Here is a 21,447-nt window from a genome sequence, read left to right as displayed (position 1 = left end):
GAGAGCGGCGGATCAGGCGTTTCGGTGACGCGATGCGATGCGATGCGTTATCCAGCGTGTCAAAGGTAACTCAGGAACCATGTCGCCGTCCTTCTTCCACGTGATCCCAATGCGCGATCGAAGGATCGACTTCCTGTGCGACGTACACGAGATCAGGTTGACGCGGTGCGTTCGTTGTATATATCGAATAAAATTGAAGAAATTACGTAAAGATAATCTTGATTAATAAGATAGTTATATCATCGTGTGACTTTTTTCAATCTGAAAAGACATTTCCCAAATTCCTTTTTTAAAACTCAAATTGGTAATTTTTCTTACAATATTAGATAAATAACGAATATACCTATTCTTGTGGCACCAATTTCGTAATTAATATAATTAATTGAAAAAATACTATTACATCATTCAATTATTTTAAGTATTCAAAATCGGTAATTATGGCATACGATTATTTTAAATATTAATGAGATAGCGGGAAATATCGCTGGAGCTATAATGAGTAGCTCTACAAATTCGATCTATTTTTTTTTTTTTTTTATCAAAGAGTGGAGAACCATCGAAATTTCTGCATTGCGAAAAATATAGCTGCGAATAAATTTGGAGATCGTTCTCCATGTGTAGGTCGTCCGACATCAGTTTTTCTTCGCTCTCAGGCAATTACAATCTACGACGTTACAAATATGTGCGAGCGATATCGTTTTTGCGAACAAAAGTGAAGATCTATGGCGAACCTTGCTCCCGAGGATTCCGAGATAAATATCTCGCGTGGGTGGGACAAATTGGTCATCCGTTTCTACTCGAGCGTTATCTTATCATCGGCGAAGTATTACCCGTGATATACCGTTGGCGCCTAACAGGTGGTCTCCGTTCGCGCCGACCGGCCGCCTCTCTTGCGATCGGTCGACGCTGCTAATGACGCCGAGATCATTGCGATACTGCGCGAATCGTTCGCGGTACCACGCGTCAGTCACGTGGTGCTGACTGCTCCGAGTGATCTCTTCGTCTCTCTTTCTTTCCTTCTTTTCCTTCCTAGCCTTTCTCTGCCTCTCTCACTCACTCTTTTAGTACCATTTTGTTAAAAGCAGATGAAAATTCAAATAATATATATGCTACGCGACTAAACCGAACCCGCGTTCTCATTTCTTTTTCTTTTATCCTCCTCCTCTTAAATCATCATCCGACCCTGAAGGTATCGCGTCCGCGCAATATCATCATCAAGGGCCGACCCTACATACTTATATGTGCGCACAGGATCTTTAAATATCCCAGCGGTGGATCACGAAGAGTTATCGCGTTATAAGGGACCACCTATATAAAGTTACCGAGAAGTTTAGTCGGCCGTTGTAGTACCTATATCGTGGTGGGTGGGTGAACAGTATCTCGTTGGTCGTGCTCGACACCGCCGACGGTAGTGGGTGGTTGATAGTGGTGGTGGTGATAGTGATGGTGGTGGTAGTGGTGGTGGTGGCTACCGCTGGTTGCTGGTGCTGCTGCTGGCTGCTGCTACTGCTGCTGCTGTTCCTGATGCCGGCTCGCAGCCGCTGGTTATGGTACGGCGGTGGTGGTGCCGGTATCGGTAGTGGTGGTAGTGGTGGTTGCCCCTCAGTGTCCGGCGCGCCTCCGACAAGCGTGCTTCGGTCGTTACGAGAGGATCCTATGAACTCGCTCCCGGCGTTCATCGCGGATGACATCGGCTGATTTCCTGCCGTCGTCGCGTAACAGAGAGACGGCCAGAGAGACGGACCAGGATAATAACGGCGAGTGGGCAAAGTGGAAAAAGCGGCAGGTGGCGGACGAGGAAGAGGAGGAGGAGGAGGAGGAAGAGGAGAACACGTCGAGGAAGCCGGAGTCGGGACGGGATTACGATCGTGTACGTGGGATTACGCGGATTACCGTCGGCTCGGTCGGGTTGTCGCTGTCGCACGAGGAAGGATGCGATTAGCTTCGGCCACGCTACGGTGCTCGTCGTTGCTAACAGGGTACGCGGTGACAAATCTGCGCGGGTCGTTCGCGCGGGTCAGGACGGGTCCGCGACGTTTGCCGCATGCGGCAGCCAGGCACCACGACGACGACGACGACTACGAGTCCTGCTAACCGACGAGCCGCAGGATCCTACGCGCGCGGGAGGAGGGGACCACCGCGTGCGGGCACCCGAAGATATCCGGAGGGGGAACACGGGGGAACACCGTACTCGCGAGCGCGCGTGGGTCACTACGGGCGGAGCGTGCCCGTAGTCGGAGCATCGGCACACGGAGCCACGCCAGACTTTTAAATGGTGCATTATTATTCCGGGGATCTTAGTCGTAGTGAAGAGTTAGATATACATAGGAAGTGCCCGAGAAAGTCGAGAAGACCCTAGTCGATAGCGAGCGACGTCGCCGCTTCGTTCGTTCCGAGGAGCCGGCGTGACAGGGAGGAAGAAAGAAAGAGATAGAGATAGAGAGAGAGAGAGAGAGAGAGAGAGAGAGAGAGAGAGAGAGAGAGAGAGAGAGAGAGAGAGAGAGAGAAAAAGCGAGGGAGAGAAAGGGGGAAAGATAAAGAGAGAAGGAGAGAGAGAGAGAAAGAGAGAGAAAAAGGGGTTAGAGTAGCAAAGTGAAGCGTGCACACACAGTCAAGTTCAACGACCCGCTCGGATTAGCTCGCGCGAACGAGCGGAAGGCCGGCTCAAGGACGGTGTTCAGAAGGAGTCCGGCGGAAAGGAAGACGCACGGAAGGAAAGAGAGCGTGAATAGCGCAAAATACATATACCTACACAATTATATCTATTATATATATATCTATACAAACATATATACATATATATATGTACGAACGAGGAAACGCGTTTATGGGTGAACGTGAGAACGCGGAAGCAAAGCGAGCGCGAATGGCCGAAACTACGAGCGGCGTCCACCGGTCGGTTACGGCGATCCATTGCTTGGGTGAGATCGATCTTGAGGCGCCGGCAATCGGTAGTTGGTGATGGGGGGTTTAGGCGAGGATGCCTTCTCCCTGTCTTCTCTGTCGTCATCATCACCGTCGTCGTCGTCACCGCTACGCGCCGTCATCCCCTACGCCGTCGAGTCGTCGTACCGTTCAGTCCCACGTCGTCCCGTCGTCCCCAGTGACCGCCATCGTCGTCGTCGTCGTCGTGGTCCCCGTAGTCCCACGGCACCACCGCAGGCAAGGAGCAATCCCGTTATTAACGGCAACCAGAGGAGGATCCTCACCGGCGCGAGAGACTTCCTGTTCTTCGGCGTCGGATGCGTCGGCGGTAACGGCGTCAGCGTCAGCGTCATCGTCGACGGGGAGCCTAACGACACCCGAGAAGGAAGGAAGCCTCTACGCGCATCAGGTAGGACACTCGGGGTACCGGTATCGGATCAAGAGCAGAAGGAAAGAAGGGAGCACCGAAGCAAGAGAAGGAGGAGGTGGAGGTGGTGGGGACGAACGAGGTGACTCGCCGTCGAGATGCACCAGGTGCCCTACGGACGCAGCGGCACCTCGAGCGAAGACCGAAACGATAGGATCTTCTGGGAGCGGGAGCAGCCCGAATGCGTCAGGCGGGTGCTGCAACAGCAGCAGCCTAGATCCCGCGGTCGTGCCCGTGCCCGTGCCCGTGCCCGTGTTCGTGCCCGCGCTCGCGTTCGCGCCCGCGCCCGTGCCCGCGCTCGCGTACGCGCGCGCGCTCGAACGCGCCGATTGTCGACGACGGCGGCGACGACGACGACGAGGACGACGACGACGACGACGACGACGACGACGAGCGGGATCGTCGATCGGACAACAGCGACGACTACGACGACGACTACGACAAGGCAGCGATTACGGCGGCACGACGCCGGGCCCGACGTGGACCGCGTGGACTCGCTGCACTGTTTGGGCCCGGTGCGCACCGTCCACAGCAGCGCCCCGCCGACGCTGCCGTCCAATTTACTGCTCATAGGACTGGCACTCTGTTGCCTGGCTCTGCCAGCGGTGCAGTCGCGTCTCAGCAATCACCATCAGACGTGTCCGGGTTGCCCGCATCAGCAGCCGCAACAGCAACAGCATCACCATCATCATCACGTGCACCACGAGGGCCCAGCGAGGGGCGGCCTTTTCAAGGACACTGTCGCGCCCAGCCCGGACGATCTTAGGCTGGAGGCGATCAAACATCAAATCCTGCAGAAACTCGGCTTGAGGACTCGCCCGGACGTTAATAGGACGTTGGCCACCGTGCCCCGGCACCTGGCCCTGGAGACCCTTTACCGGGCGGAGGCGCAAACGCCGCCGCGCTACTCTGACCGGTCAAGGGTCGACTACGAGAGTGAGTATTCGGGCGAGTTCCTCTACGGCGGCGACGAGTACTCGTATAGGAATCTCGATCAGGAGACCACCACAACGGAGGGTAACGCCAGGACCACCGCCAAGTCCTATCAGGGCTACGATGATGTTCAAGAGGAGCTGGACGACTTCTACGCGAGGACTTCGGAGATCATCACCTTCGCCGAACCCGGTGAGTCCGCTGATACTCCCCCAAAAAATCTTTAAGTACTTATGCTCGCACTTAAAATAAATCGCATTAATTTCCCTGTTCTCCGCATTTCGCCGCAAAAGTTTAGAAGATTGGTTTCATTGATTGTACGAGCGATATCAAGAGATTCAGTAATTCGACGATAAGTACATCGATATAATAAGCGTAACCGACACGTGACCGTGTCTGCTGTGTATATATGTCATTGGTCTGACGTTTGATTTCCTTATTGAATACTCCGAGAGACGATCAAAGACGATTCAAGCAACGAGGACCTAAAATCTGTAAAACACTAAAACTATTAAGTAAATGGTCCCAGTTTTTAAAACGTAATAAAATACAAAAAAAAATCTAAAATGTTGAAATGTGTAATTTTCAAATATTACATTGTAATATAAAATATATGTAATGTACAGTAAGGTGCCATCAATTCGATGGGTCATAGAATTCTGACTTTTTAATAATTTACTTTAATAATTAATTATTATTATTAAAGTATCCGGCCAATAAGCCAGAATTCGATAACCTATCGAATTAATGCACTTTACTGTACACAATTTTATTATAATGTATCATTTATATAAATCCTTATTAATAATTCTTTATGCGCGTAATAAAATTGTGTACATTACACATTTATAAAAACGTTACAATTTATATTTAAAAATTACACATTTCAACATCTTAGGTTTCTTTTGTATTTCATTACGTTTTCAGAATTGGGATTTCGGAATCGGAACCATTGGCTTGCGTTCAGCAGAAAAAGTTGCTTTATAGCTGTTGTAAAATTCGTGAATCTGGTTGGTGTATACTCTTCGCTTCGATCAAAATTAAAAGCATACCAATCAGATTTACAAATTTTACAACAGTTGCAAAGCAGTTTTCTCTACGCAGCCATTGATTTAATAGTATCAACGTTTTACATAAATAATTTTAAAAAATCTGCTACGGCTCTGAATCGGAGGTCAAAGCTTCTTGAAACCGATATAATTTGACAGGTTCGCACTTCGACGCTGTAGATACGCAGAAAAATGATTTCTTCGTTGTTACATTCGTGACAACAGAAGCGTAACAATTAACGCAAGATGCAGCATGGCAAATTGGATTCATCGTTGTTATACCGGTTTCTATTATCGACCTCACTTTCTCCTCGCATCCTCGACGCGAAGCACATGGTATTTCGCGAGGAAAATTTCCAAGAGAAACGTCGCGAGTGTTCCTGCGCGGCGCCGATATCGAACAATCGAGAACGATCTAGAGAACACGAGTGTCCTTGCCGCACGAATGCGATTTCTAACGCGACCGATCTCACACGTGTATAAAGCTCGTTTCTGAGAAAACGCTTTCTAACATGACCGCCGGCGTGAGGTGCCGGTGCTCGTGGAGAATCCTTGAAAAAGTTGCAAAGATTTCTGCGAAGCGCGAAACGTCGACGTAAGTCGCGGCCGCCGGGTCTTGCAACTTTGTCAACTTCGCTCGATAAGCGTCGCGGCAATCTCAATCAAAATATTCCGCCTACATATAAGAAAATTATTCCGCATCGGATAAAGGACGTTGATGCACCTATAGACGCAGGCTATTGTACGTCATGTATGAATCCTGCAATTATTAATTAATCGCGATACATCACGCGAAATCATTAAAATAATCAATAATGCAACGTTTAAATACGCGTTTAAATGCAACGTTACATAATGACACCTGAAAATCTGAAATCTTACCACCGCTTTTAAATAAATTTTGTATATAATTATTAATAATTAACAATCGCATATAACCATACCAATTTAAATTGAGTTGAAGCAAGTTTCTTGGCCTCTCGAGTTGATTGGCCTCTTATTTCTCCAATGATTCAATACAATCTTTTTTTCTGATTTTAGTTGTTCAATGTATGTTTACTTGATATTGATGTAAAAAAAAAGAATCATCGAGGATTATGACATTATTCAATTATGCAAGCAGTTCTATATTATTTTAGAATGTTCTATGTATGAATACGAAAAACGAAGCTAGATTCAACAATCGATAGTAATTCGGGGATGTACATACTTACAGACAAATTGGAAAAAATCGAAGGCCAACGGCGATTTGATATTGCGCTTTCTTTCTGTCGTTTGACATCGCTAGGATGAAACTATTGGATTAAACTTATTAAATAAGTATTCGATTTCGCTCGATAAAGCAATAGCTAAACTTATTAAACTATTGGATGCCAAATTGCACAAGGAGAACTCATTGATTTCCATGTCTGATTGGATGACCCGGTCACTGGATAGAAGCTTTTCCATAACGGCCATGGTACACAGGCTGCGTTCCCTTTGGACGCTTTCGTGCTGACAGCATCATTCCATCTTTTTTCAACATGTAATGAGCAATAAAGATAGACTGACGCTTTCAGCACGAAAGCGCCCAAAGCAAACGCAGCCATAGAAAAACTTAAATAGCAATAAGACTTAAGCAAACTGACCAATTATAGTCAAGTATTCTCGGAAACTTAAGATAGCTATTGGTTAATTTGTTTACTGTTTCAATCTTACTGCTTAAGTTTTTCTATGTGCCATGGCCCTAACCTTTCCCCGTACGTCTCGATATGCTATAATAACGACCACTTGACCGTATCGATATAAATCGAAAAATATAGCGACGGTTCATTCCGCTCATCGTCTAATGATCGCCTTTCAAATTAGTGTAACTTCTCGAGGATCACATTACTCACAATTGATACTCAACATGATTTTTCACCGCTCTTGTTGTGGTAAGATATTATAGATGTAATTTTTTATAAGATTATATTGATTAATAATGAACGTTTATTGCTTGCGATTTGTACACGCATACTACGTATAATTTGATCAAATTACTGTAAAGTAATCAGATTACTGTAAAGTCTCAAAGCAATTAAAAATCATTTTAGTATCTAGAAAAATAAGTTTAATTCTTTTAGAAAATAAAGGATAATTCCTAAAATTTTCTTTTTCTTAAATCTCTCTCTCGCAAATAAAGGTGTGTGTTAATTTTCGATTGTACATTCTGTGATACGTTAAACGTAGATCTGAACGAATACAACTTTTGTCTTGCTACCGCGAGACTTGTGAAAATGGAGCGAACGAATACCTCTGTGTATTAAATAACAAGTACGCGAATGGATTTGAAATGGCAAGTTGCAATAAGCTTAGCCTCCGATAACAGGGCGACTTCCACGAAACGCCAAACAACACGTCGCATGTTCAATACACAGCATGCTCGATGCATACGAATACAGTGTAATAACCTGTGGTGTGTGCAACGCGACTTCGGGGTTAATCCATCCGCGTGTATTGCATTATTTCTCCGGTAACGACACGTAGGGTAACGTTTTATTGCCATCTGATATGACGTAACGAACACGTTTATCTATTACACCCACATAAATGATTCTAATTAACAATTGATCCCGACGGTTTTACGCGGCGCTTAATTCGCTCGGATTAACATCACCGATGGAAATCGCGTCGAAAAAAAAAAAACAAAGAAATTAATTCACAATAGTAAATCCAAAGCTGACTCATCGCGAAATTTCGAGTGGCTCGTCATACCTGCAACTTCTACCATGATTCCCATGCATTATTCACTATAACATCATTTTAGTTTCACTTCCTTGTAGTTTCGCCTAGTTCGGGTCGCGTCCACGACGCGATTCGTGTACGTAATTGCGGAAAATCGCGGTCAGATCTTTTTCCGGTTTCAGCAAACGTCCACGACGTCCACGACGATGTCCACGACGAATTTCGCGAGCGCGAGCGACGGGTGTTGGTGGTAGGAATGGCCGGGGAACGCGGGGGAGATTCGAGGGTCGATCACGCGGGTCGTGCCCGACGAAATTTCGGTGCGGGATTGACAGGAGAGGCGGAATGCACCCCCGTCGCTCGTCGGCGAACGCTTGACGAGCCGCTCGCACGCGTCCCCGCCGGAGCCACACACCTGCAGCCACGTGGCCCGCCGCAGTCGCCGCGAGTGTTGCGACAACAGAGAAGCGGTCTATAGTTCACTCCGCAGTTCACAGTAACTCTAAGTTTAACAATAAGGGTAATAGAACCCCAAGGTAGAAACGGTAATGTTGCCGACTCGTTGCCGCGAACGTAGCCCCCGGCGCTTGCACCTTCGCCACCGTTAAATTAACGAGCCCCGCGAGTTTCGTGCCCCTCTTCTAGAGCCGTGCGAAACGCTCGGCGGTTTGTGCGCATTCGCATCATTAGTTTCTCGCTTGATAGCAATGATATCGATTCCGGAAAGTCGATTCGCAAATAGCAGCCTCGCTTTTCTATCAAAATTAGAATTCTAGGAACGAAAGTCTAGGAACCTAAAAACTAGAACGGTTTAAAAATCTGCGAAATTAAGAAATCTTAGAAATAGAAATATGCAGAAACGAGAAATCCTCGAGGCCTCGAAAATAAAACTGGGTCTCACAAAACTGCACACGTTTACGTTTCTAATTCTTCTTGTAATATTTTATTTATATGTATTAATTTCTAAAAAAACAAAACTTTCAATTTTGTTCTACATGGATATTACGAGGGAATTAATTTATAGCGAATTAATTACGTGTTGTGTGCGACAAAACGGAAATTCGGCTTAATTACGCTTCAGCGCGGCATTACTCGGCTCGGACTCGTTCGCGATCGATTCGCGCGAGCCGACGAAGTTGCAAACTTTTCTCGGCGCGATATCGATTCTTAGATCCTCGCGCGTTCCCGCCGCGAGAATTTCAAAGCGGAAATCGGGAGAGCGCTCGCGGGCGCCTCCGCCCGCCGAATTTCGGTCCCCGCGGGACCCTGCCCGCGCCGTGGTGGTTCTCCGAATGATTTTTCCGGACACCTCGCGTGCCAGAGGCGTATCGTAATGCGCCATACGTGATACTTTAACGTTAATGTCGCCGTGTCACTATACATAGCCGATGAACACGTCATTCTTTTTGAAGAAACTAAAGAAACTATAAACGACCACCATTGCTCGGCCCGGCATCGACCGCGGGCGGCCGGCGGGCGCGCGGCACACGGGGGTTGCCGCGGGGGAAAGTTTGTGTTCCACATTTTTTGTCTACGTGGAACGCGCAAAAAAATGCCGCGGAACCCGGACAACGGCGGGGGTTCCCACTCCTTGCGGCCTTTTGCAGTCGTACCCGACGTGCCGCGGGTACTTTTCTCTACCTACCCGGTTGAATCGATATACACCGACCGCACATACAACTCCGGACTGACGGACGATAATTACTTGTCGCGTCGCCGCGAAATTTTCCCAGCAGACGCGCTCTCGCCCTTCTCGCCCTCGTCTTTCGGTTCGTCGTTGAGCCGCGATCGGTCGCGCGGCATCGCGCGCGCGAAACAGAATTTCACCCCTCATCGCTCATTCTCGCCGATATCACACGGCCGGGCCGGAATCGCGAGATCCGGTGACGCAATTTGTAACCACCACGCGACAACCGGGAGATAAATCAGCGTAACCTGCGACGTGTATTTTTATACATCTTACACTTGTAAATTTGTGCTTCCGGGGCATTCTCGATCACTCTTAACATCTTACCAGTGGATGAAAACATATAGAGAGATGAGAAAAGTAATATTTCTACATAATATAATTGTCAAAATTTGCACACGTGTGTGATATAGCGGCTATAATAAGTTGCTCAAACGTGACCCGGTTTCTAATATAAATCACTTCCAATCAATCCGCGATTTTTTCTTACGAGTTTCACCAATCACGCAATGTGAAACTTAAATGTCTTAATTAAAACATGTTACTTTTTAAATATTTACGCTGAACACTAGAAAGGAAAAGTTCTCAAGCTCAGGACATATTCGGTTAACTGGGTCCGGAGACGAGCGATGTTTTCGACGGGCGCTAGAAAAATGATCTCGGCGGGAAAGTTTCGCTCTTTTAGCGCCACCGTAAAAAGCAACATATAACGCGCCGGTACAGCCTGTTAACGAGTTTTCTAATAATAACCGCGCGAGAGTCAAACTGTCGTCGAAAACAATTTTATTACCATTATTTCAGGTATCGTTCCGTCGCCCTTTCGCTTGCCAAACTCCCATCGATTGGGCCGTCCTCTCCCTTAAATCTCTCTAACGATTACAGTATATGATTACGGAGTAAAATCTCTCCTACGGCCGCGCGCGCGAGGGGATCAACCCCGTTCGACTCTTGACCGCGACTTGTCCTGCGCTCTTATTTCTCCCTATCCATTAATCGTATATAAAGTAAATCCTAAAATAGAAATAGATAGATAGGTAAATAGATAAAGAGAAAGCTCAATGTTCGAGCATTCAATTAAGAATATACTCAAGTCAATTAATAATAATTATTATTAATTGACTTGTTTTATGAATGTTTATTGTAAATTTATATATCTTTTATTTATTATAAGTACAATTATTCTAATAATAATTATTCTAATAATAATTTTAATTGATTACAATTTGTTTTATATAGATAATAATTATCCAGTTTTGTTTACTTTTAAAAGTCATGTTAACAAATGTATCGCAAACGTCTCGAATTCCTTATATTTCTTATAGAATTTCTTATAGGAATATCCTATATATTTCTTTTCGGTGATTAAATGATTTTAACCAATATGACCATAATATCCTCTGTCTATTTCATACGTGGCCGATCGAATAAAACGGGATAATTCGTTGAGCGTAATCAAATTAATTCATTTTCCCGATCTGGTTATTCGGTTCTGCCAGGCTGATGCGGAGAGACAGATAAAGCGGGGAGATAACGTCCTTTCACGATAATGCAATGGGAGATTGTACGAATGCAATCGACAGTAGAAAAACTCGTAATGGAGCTCGCCGGGCGATCGAAAGTTTCCACGGTGAAGGCTACCGAAAAAGATCGTCAAAACTCGTTTCGATGGAAACCTTTCAGGCGTTATTGCAAATTACAGGGGGGATGAATTCTGTGCGGTGAAAGCAGGATGAAAATTATCGTCCGGAAACTATCGATGTTGAAAAATAAATAACAGAATCGCATATCGTATTTCTTAGAGTTGAATCATAAATTTCCAAGGATACTTTAGCGCGATATTAATAGGATTATTTAAATAAGGCGGAATAATCTCGCGACGTGGTTTAAAGATCGGGACGATACACACTTTTTCGTAAGAGAAAACGCAACAAGGCGTATCGCGGATCGCTATTTAAAAATTCACTAGAGAGAGAGGATATCCGGACCTTGTACTCTCGACAATCGATACGAAGTGCCGGCATATGGCTGTGTAAGTCTCCCGATAGCGAGTAAGCGCATGAGGAGGTGTTAACTGTCAGCAACAGCGGCAGCAGCAATAGCAACAGTAACGGCGGCAGCAATAGCAGCGTGAGCAACCAGCAACCGAGAGGTTTACAACCCGTGAGTAACGTTCCTATGCAAAAACAACGTTTATATTCTCGCCACCCTTCGGCGGGCGGGCGGGCCATTCCGAAGCGCTTGGACCATAAGATACCATAAGAATTTATGCGTCTCACTCAACAACGCCACCAACAGCTACCATTTCGTCGGCGTCGTTATCGTCGAGGATGCGAAATCCCGAACTACGACAACGACGACGGCGACCATGGCGAGGAAGCAGAAGGGGTGGCTGACGGATAACGAGAGACGAAGAAAGTGTCAAGTTACTGAAGAAGATTAGGCTCTAAAAAGGAGAAGAGTATCGCCGATGACGATCCCTCTATTTTTACAGAAAGAAAAAAATATTTTAGCGGCAGATTCGTATTTAAAGTGATATGGATATATCTCCAAAAAGATCCCTTATTCTCCATCGATCGAGACCGATCTACTTGGAGCTTATTAGAGTTAGTTAGAGTTAATTAGTTAGAAAGGGGAAGCTATTCTACGAAAAGCCGCAGAGAGGAAGAGAACACACGACGCTCGATGCCTTCCAACGATGTATATAGGACGATATGCACGTTATTCCCCTCTTGTCTACTATTGTCTACTATTGTCTGCTCTTGTCCTTTTTTTCACTTCGTCAACCCTATCGCGTTCTCTTCCTCTTCGCGAATTCCATTCCCTTTAGACGCGGCCATTCCATCGCCATTATCAAACGATGCCGTAAGCCAGCAGTCATAATTTTGGCGGTTTATTGTGCCTCGCGTTTCTCATGTTCAAGAGGAAACCATTATCTCTGACAGGGTGTATTGCGTACAGTGTATTACCCAGTCGCGCCCAATGACGAACGGCCGAAACCGCTCCTCGTTCGCTCGCTCGCTCGCCCCCGCGCGCGCGCCACTGGCGGTGGTTGGTGGTCCCCATGCGACCTGCTGCCAAGGATCATTTGCTTCGGTTAATTACACGTAACCACGCGCCTTCGCTCTCATCTAAGCGCGACGAAAGTCACGGAGATTGATTTGTCCCGAAGAAGTGTACGACAACGAAATAAGATTCGAAAGACTCGAAAAGCTCGTACCTTTTCAAAAAGATACATAAGCAACCAGAAAGAATCTGCGAAAGGGTGAGAATATGTATATGGAAGATGATTACTCTTTTCACAGAGTGCGAACAGTTAAATTATTTTTATTAAAATTTCTTCGGGTAAATATTCCACGGGGTTATCGTTCCTTGCCTCACACGAATTTGCCGTCGACCGCAAAAGTCGTCATTGCCAGCTTTAATGATACAGCACGATCGGTTAATCGATTCTGATACGCGAATGCGGATTGCGGCATCGAGAGAGATGATTAATCGCTCGAGAAGACTCGGCTCACTAAAATCCCTGTGAACTCTCAACAACATCCAGTAACAATTTCAAGTACGCATGTTCTATTACATAAGTAGAGGCGATTCCAGGATGTTCTGCATGAGACACGCATGGCAACGACACCATTTAGCAAAACTTGCCGGGCATCTTGAGAATTTACGAGAAGACAAGGCGCCCGCCATTAATATAGCAATAGAAACGATCTTTCGTATAGTAGTGCTTGTTTTGCCGCTTTATTTATTAGTAAAACTAGAAATTAGTAAAGTATAGTAGCGATAGTAATTAATAGCTATTATTAAGCTATTATTAAACGTTATCGCCTCTGCAACTTTTTAGATGAAATTGATCTAAGATTATTGACATAAATGGATTCATTTTCGGTACTATATAAATTGCAGTTGTACAAGTCTTTTATATGCAATAAAGGATGTATATGTATTTGAACTACCAAATTTTCATAATATCTCTTTATCCACAGCTTGTGATTGGAAATAGGTTCAATGAACAAAATACTCGCGCATTTTGAGTTTTAAGTTGATTTTAGTTGAGGCACTCTCAATAATAAATCATAATTAATAATAAATTAATATATTAATTATACTATATAAGGTAAATATCTTCATCTATATTATATTTCGCGATATACAGTAAATTTACTAAATTTATTACATATTTATTTGCTATACCTAAATCGTTTCCTCTAGTCGGCAGGGGATTACTTTATCAGTATTATGGCACACAACGGCATAAAAATCCGCGTGCACAAACGAATCGCATCGCGACACGATGGGGCGACCTGAAACGCGGGGACGAAGTGACGTGACGCGACGCGACGCGACGCGTCGCGTCGCGACTCGGCGCGACACGATGGGCGAATTGACGCAGTATTTCTCAGGACGTTCGTCATTGCCCGGATGAGATCCCGTAGAGACCAGAAAGATAGAGAAAGAGAGAGAGGGATTTCTGTCGCGCGCGTAGATCGGCCATTATGCGCGCTAGACGGTTGTTCTCTTTTAAAAGAACTTGGCGGCGGATCTTTATGAAAGCTCGAGCGTCCATGGCTCGTAACTCGCGGTTCTTAACAGTCACCGACTCGCAAAACGTCCTCCTATTTAGCCTCTTTGACTCGAGGCAGCACATGCTTTAGACTCCTCCACTATTTGGACAGGCTGACTGTCTATTAAGTCTGATCCAATTCGATCCTGCAATTTCCTCGTCCTTTCTTTTCTTCAAATGCTTCACACACATGCACGCATCGTTTACATCTTTTATGTATTCATTAAATTGACGCGAGATTTGTCATATTAGTAAAATAAAGTTAAAACAAATTTCAACAAAGTTAAATAGTTTTGTTTTTATGTAGAAATCAATTTTTTAGTTCCCCGTCCCCCTCTTAAAGAATTCCGGTTTGATAATTTTATTTCAACTTTACTTAACATTATCTAACTTCATTTACTAACTAATACATATAGAAAAACGACGAATTCTTTTCGCACCAACTTGCAACCTAATATTTTACATTGCTACCGTTTGATATATATAATTAATAAAATTCATGGTATTTATTGTCCTTTTTCGTTCGTTCTCCATCTTACTATTAGTCGTGCATTCATTAACCACACCGATTGCACATCGTACTCATTGTTCTCATTCATACGTGATAATAAAATGTTTGCGTAAACATCGTCCCACTTCTTCGCGAGTGATGCACACGCGAGTTGGGTTACTCCAAGTATCCAAGAAAGTTTAACGCCGCTAATCCATCTACGGAGCTTTTAACGCGGATACTTTATTCAAGGCCACCTCGTGAGAGCTAATACGAGACGGAGACGATCCTCTTGCGGACCTTGAAGCGCCGCCGGGAGCCGATACAGCGATATGACGAGAAAACGAACGGTATCGATTGCGTTTACATTCGTTCTCGCAACACGGCGCGACGCGGAGGCACTTTTGCGGTTCCATTATCCCTTTTTTTTACGATTGTGGAAAGATTGCGCCGAGCGTATTATATAGACGGGCATATATTTTCGCGCAACGCCGCGATTCTATAAAAACGCCCTGCCAAATCGTGAAAGAGGACGCGATAAAAGTTGTGCTATAAAAAGTCGATTGAGATACCGAGTGGGGCCCGATAGGCAGTAAACGACGTCGGTTAATTTTTTTCCCCTTTATTATTTATGGAGGCGCACAATGGCCGATGACGTGCGATTTAGCGTGTGTGACGACTTCTCGAGAAATTCGCCAATTTTCCCTCCCCGAAAGGGTCGAGCGTGCATCCCGAATTTCGCTCGAATAGAATAGAGTTCGTTCAACCTGTGGGAATTCCGAGGGAGAATACCGAGCGGATACTACGCGCGGGGGTTGAAATTCGCCCGCCCTCGCAATGCCTCGCGACATGCACTGTCCCATCTCTTCCTCTTTCCCTCCCTCTTTCTTCCTCCGTTTTCTTTATCTTATCCTTTCTTTCTTTCGCTTTCTCTCTCTCTCTTCTTCATTCTCTTTTTCACTTGCTCTCTCCCGATCTCTATCTCCTCGCATTTCTATCTCTTCTGCCACTTTTTTAATTCTCTTTTTTTCGCTCCTCCCTTTCATCCCTTTTCTCCTCTTTCTTTTTTTTCTCCCGCCCTTCGTTCTCCATTCGTTCTCTCTCCTTCTAGCCCTCATTCTCTGTCTCTTTTTCACTTTCTCTCTCTCTCTCTCTCTCTCTCTCTCTCTCTCTCTCTTTATGGGGAGTATTAGAACTGGGAGTTTGACGGTTCAGGATGGGATGAAACGGTTCGGGATGAGTTGGAGTGGGGCAGGGTCGAACTCATGGACGAACGAGCCGACGGATAGGACGGCTGGCGCCTGTAGTCAGATCGATGCACGTGGCTCCAGCTGGGCGCCGCTCTTCGTATATCTCCTACACCCCCTTTATTCCCTCTTGACTCTCCTCATCCTGGTACACTCTCCGCTTCAGGCTAGAAAAGGGTAGGTTACTTCCTCTCGCTTTCTCGCTCTCTCTCTCTCTCTCTCCCTCTCTCCCCTCTTTCTTTCTCTGTTCCCTTCGTATGTTTCCCGATCGTCTCGCGTCTTCACTCTCGTGCTTCTTCTTTCCTTCCTTTTCTTCCCCATTTCTTCCCTCCTGTCCTCCTCCGTGTACTTCCCTTCCGTCTACACTCTTATCCCTCTCCCGCTCTCTTCTTCCGCCCTCCATCGCTTTTTCTCCCTTTGCCTTACGCGACCTCTCTATTTATCTACGAGTTCATCCTTTTCTCTCTTTCTCTCTACTCCCCGCTTGTCCTTCCCGCATTCTACCCCGCGTGCTATCCACCGTCGTATCTTTTTCCTGGCATTGTCTTTAATTTCTCCGATGCACGTTCGTCTAATGTAGTATCGGGGTCTTGCTGTGTACAATCGCGCAACCCCGTTCGCGTAAAACGCGTAGCGTAATTCATTGTTCCGTTCCAACTCCTCCACTCTCCCTGCTGGAAATCTCTATATGATTCCCGATTCTCAAAACTAAATTGCAAATAAATCATTCGGTTTATAGATAGTGATACTTCGCGAGCGCGCGATAACACCTAACTATCGAACACTGCGCGATTAAAAAAAAAAAAGAACCTTTACCGTAGCCCTCTTTGACAGTTGCTCCGTTTAAGTATACACTTGTACAAGGTAACTCCTGAGAAAATCGAGACAGCCGCGTAATTTCGAGACTAGAGAACGTCTGACCTTGTTCGATCGTTTCCACTCGCTTCTTCTCTACGCGCAGATCAGACAGCTCGGTCGCATAGGTCGCGATTCCAGCTTGAACCGCACCAGCCACACCCAAAGCGACGACGGACACCGTCGATTTTTCCTTCAACGGGGGAACGACGCGCGGGTGAGATCGTCGCTCGATCGAGTCGATCGACGACGGCCTGCAGGTCCGGGATGGCCGGGATGGTAAAATCGCGGGATTTGGGGATACGCGTTACCGCGTAATATGATCACGCGAATACGTCACACGTGCTTTAAACAACGGGTAACGTCGTAGCTGCGAGCGACCACGTGGCGATAGATCTGGATCAGGGTTACTAACTGGCTATATCTGACCCTCTTATTTGACTGGTCGTATTACGGTCAATCGCCTCAGCCCTACACGATGCGAGTCAGATATCGCGCTTGTATACGTGGTACTATGTCTGGAACACGTCAGTGACATGTCGCGCTGTAATTAGATTCACACTGGGCTTATTCGTTGGACTTCTTATCTGGTGACAATACCGCGCGATCTTTGCGCGTTAGAATGTATATGCATTTTATCCATATAACGCGCGCGCGCGCATGTGTGGAGAACGCGGTATTATTTTAAACGCTTTATCGACGGACGACGTCGGGGGTGCACCATGCGTTTTCTTCGTCCGCGGCGACGCGGCGGACATCGCGAGGTTCGATCGAACTCCCTTTCTATACTCCGCTTTCGACAATAATTACTGAACTCGGTAATCACGCGCACGCAACCGTTTCCGCATACGTCGTCGGTTAATGTAACGTTTTACCGTACACATCGCTAGGATAACTTATCTCGAACTCCGAGGCCCTAACTCGAGCGGCGTCCCGCAGAACCGCCCTCGAGAGTAGGAGAACTCACCGTGAAACCTCACGAACTTCCGGCTTTCCGCCCTAATAATCACTCTCCTACGCGGCGCCCTAACTGCGAGAACTTCCTTCCGTTTCCGCGTGACTTCACTCCCCGGACCCACGAAATTATACCCGCCCTTAAGCGCGCCCCCGATTTAAGCGATGCTTAAAAATCGCATTCTCCTCGTCTCTTCATCAATCTCAAGCCGCAATCTCCTCGCTTCCTGTTACAACCCCGTCCCCCTTGTCTTGTTCGTTCTCGTTCCCGGTAACAGTTGTAATCCCCCTTCCGCCCTCCTACCGCGGATCGCTCTTACCTCGAGCCAAACTTCCACTTCCTACCGCACTGATCTAGTCTAATGCACTTTGCTGGTCCACGCGAATTCGTTTCCTCCGTCCCAGCGATCGATCCGATGTCCGTTCCATCGAGCGATCATTTTCAAATACGAGTCCGTCCGAAATGATTATCCGATTCGTTCTTCAACCTCTTCGCAATTAAATTCAATTTCGTCATGTATTCTCTAAACAACTTCGACATTAACTATCGATGTATTAATTATCAAAGTCTCTCGAAGCTAAAAATACCTAATTAAATAAAAAGATCCTTCTAAATTTTCGTTCCATTATAATTCAGAGGTTGTCGAGGCTGCGAAATTTAAGCCAAGAATCGATTCGAGATCGGCTCAAGAGTCTGCAGATAAAAGAAAGTGCGGGGGGGGGGGGAGGGATACGTTGTATACTAAAACTTTTGGAACCACTATCTTAGGGGACCATGGTACACCATTTGTCCTTACGAAGATTCCTGGTACCCGGATGATGAAAGTACGCGAAAGAAAATTCTTCTCGAAGCCTTGCCGTTATCTCCGACCACCGCGCCGTCGTCTCCGTTTTGCTGTCTGGCTTCAAGTCGCCTCAGCAGTTTTTGTGCGGGACCGACTCATTTGGGAAACGGCGGAGTAGGGCTTGCTCGGGTGGTGCTTCTTCATTTATTCATCCAGCCGCGGATCCTCGCAACGATGCCGATTCGTACGACAGGATGTGCGATCTCTCCTCTCGTCTCCGCGTCTCGATACATCGGGACGGCCGCGAATTGTCCTAGAAATCGCTGCTTTCTCTCGCTATTTCCCCGGCCTTCGAAGCGGGGAGTTTCGTGTTTATCCCTCGAGGCTCATCCTATCTCCGACGATCTCTCCGTCTCCCGACTCCAAGGACGGACCAAAATCTCGTTCGTCGGCGAGTTGTCAGTGACAAACTATGTAAGCTGCCGCTTACATTCGACCGGATCCTCGGATAGTCTTCGTTGCCGCCCTTTCCTCCCAATTTCTCTCCCGCGAAAGAATTATAGTCTCCGACGCTTCGTCGGGGATCCACTCGCGTATCGACGGCGGAAACATACCGCCCTTGATATCGCCGCGCGTTTCGTCAAAATAGAACCTGAGCAATCGTCTTTGAAAGTCATTGCCTGATTTTGACGGTGAAAGCAACTTTGCCATTATGTAATTTTCTGTTGAACATTTCTCAACGATCCACTAACAATAAGTTCCTAAGTATGTACGCCGTTTTCATTAGCATAATAAAGATTGTCAAGCATAAATAAGCTAAAGAGTGTTTAGTGAAATCTTTAACTAAGCGCTAATATAATATTATCTTTCGTTGAACGTGACTATTGTAATGTCTTCCACATTTCATCATTCACTTTTAATTTTCTCGATTGTCAATTTCGAATTTGTTAACGATATCGCGCCTTTGTTACCGATTTCTAAGCAACAGTCTTTTAAATATTTTGATTTGATTCCATTTTTTAACTTCATTTTGGTCTCAAAATCTAGTCTAACCTTAGCCTTAGTCTAAACCAAGCTAATCTTATCCCTAATATCGCTGAAAACCGATCCCGATTTAACTGCGGTAATTCATTCTTTCGCAGACACACTTGGCGGGATGATTCTAGCAACTCGGTAGGTACTGCCAGGTCGACGTCGGCAACGTCGCTTTCTTTTCCCAAACGTTTCCCTCATCCTCTCGATCCTCTCGTTTCCCGACCACAATCCCCCGACCCTCGATCCTTCGCGACGTTTTCTCGATTTCCTTCGGTGCTGTCGCGCCTTTTCCTCGATATCCTATAGCGTGGCGCGTTTCAAATGGACAACTTGGCGACGGAAAGACCTTACTTTGCCTTACTGACATGCGCGTGTGCGAAATTTATTCTCCGCCACCGGGAGAGATCGCGCTAACCCCGATTACACGCGGTCGCGACCGATGTGAGGAATATGAAGTAGACAGGGACGCGTGCGAAATTTTTTTTTCTCATTTTGGATTCAATAATATTATTTAAAGCAGAAGACAATATGAAATATGCAGGCCATATGGCGAATATATTATATTTAAATCATAAAAAATCTCTTTTCTTTCGACACAATTTATGCTTTAGGTCACGAGGAATTATAATGTTACAAATTAAATAATAAGCGATCCCCACATCCTCGATATTTCCACTAAAGAAAAATTGTCTTCGACCTTATAAAAATAATCATGATAAAAGAAAGGTTTCTTTTTAATAATTTGTGTTTTTCTTTTATCTCAAAATTTATATTTCTTCGCTCTTCCTAATCGATCATATTTAATTTCCATAAAAAGCATATTTCTCAAATAGCAGGGGTGGGTTTTGGATTGTCTCTTTGTGTGCGCTTCTGGGAGAAGGGGACGCGCGGAAAGACGTCGGAACGATATATCAGCTTCTCCAGGACGAATCCAGAGGACCTACGAATCTCGAGCCGTATATCTAAGGTCTAAACTCGGAAAAGTCCTGACCTTTTTTTTCCCACGTCGCCCCGTACACTACCTCCAATGAAAAGGCTTTCTATTAAATTAGAGAACGCGGAAATCTCGGAGGGGTTCTTAAGCGACGGTTTCGGAAGAAAGTGCCGCCGGGAAAATTTCAAAAGTAGGACGACGCGAGTTATCTCGCGGCAGTTATTTGACGCAAGGTCACGAGAAGCTTGCCAATCATTTTCGAAGCCAAGTGAGCCGCTCGTGGCATTCGCGATTCTATAACATGCCAGCTAGATCTGATTATTTAAGAATCTACCTATTTCGAGAAACAATAACGACCCGCGTTATCTCGGAAGCGTCATTCCTTCTAAACTTAACGTTCGCGGTTGCGATGCACTACGAGGCTGCGTTGTTTTCGTACACACTGTAGATTCACACGTTTACAACACACCCCATTAACCACCCCATCCTCGAAAATTATGGACCTATTTTGTTGCCGGAATGATCGATTAAATCTACATCGCAATCCTTCGGTGTTTTAGGAAGATTATTTTGTAGCCTTGAAGTTTCTTTTGCATTTTCAAATTCCATTCTGTTTCCTAGGTTTCCTACGTATCCTTTGTATTGTGAGATTATTCTTAGAGCGTTTCTCGGAAAATTTTGCCTCATCGAGGACATAATAGACATGATATAAGGCCTATAACACTCGAACCTTGGCCATGCTAATAGCTTGATTCGCTCGATAGCGTTTACTCTGCACCGTTACAATCTGGAGCCACGCTGTACTTGATCGGTATCATCTTTTCCATTTATAGTAACTCTGCCACTTTTGGCAAAA

General features: G+C 45.7%; 1 protein-coding gene across 1 annotated transcript in view; it reads left to right on the top strand.

The window, feature by feature from the left end:
• The first annotated feature begins 3,311 nt into the window (after positions 1–3,311).
• Actbeta (inhibin subunit beta) overlaps positions 3,312–21,447 on the top strand; it is a 30,324-nt gene continuing 12,188 nt past the window's right edge. Inside the window, exon 1 of the mRNA XM_071795476.1 lies at positions 3,312–4,477. Coding sequence (XP_071651577.1) covers positions 3,451–4,477 — 1,027 coding nt within the window. The 5' untranslated portion in view covers positions 3,312–3,450. The remainder of the gene's footprint in view (positions 4,478–21,447) is intronic.

The sequence above is a fragment of the Temnothorax longispinosus genome, chromosome 12 (assembly GCF_030848805.1).
Source record: "Temnothorax longispinosus isolate EJ_2023e chromosome 12, Tlon_JGU_v1, whole genome shotgun sequence".
Taxonomy (NCBI): domain Eukaryota; kingdom Metazoa; phylum Arthropoda; class Insecta; order Hymenoptera; family Formicidae; genus Temnothorax; species Temnothorax longispinosus.
This window is presented reverse-complemented; position numbering and strand designations above follow the sequence as displayed.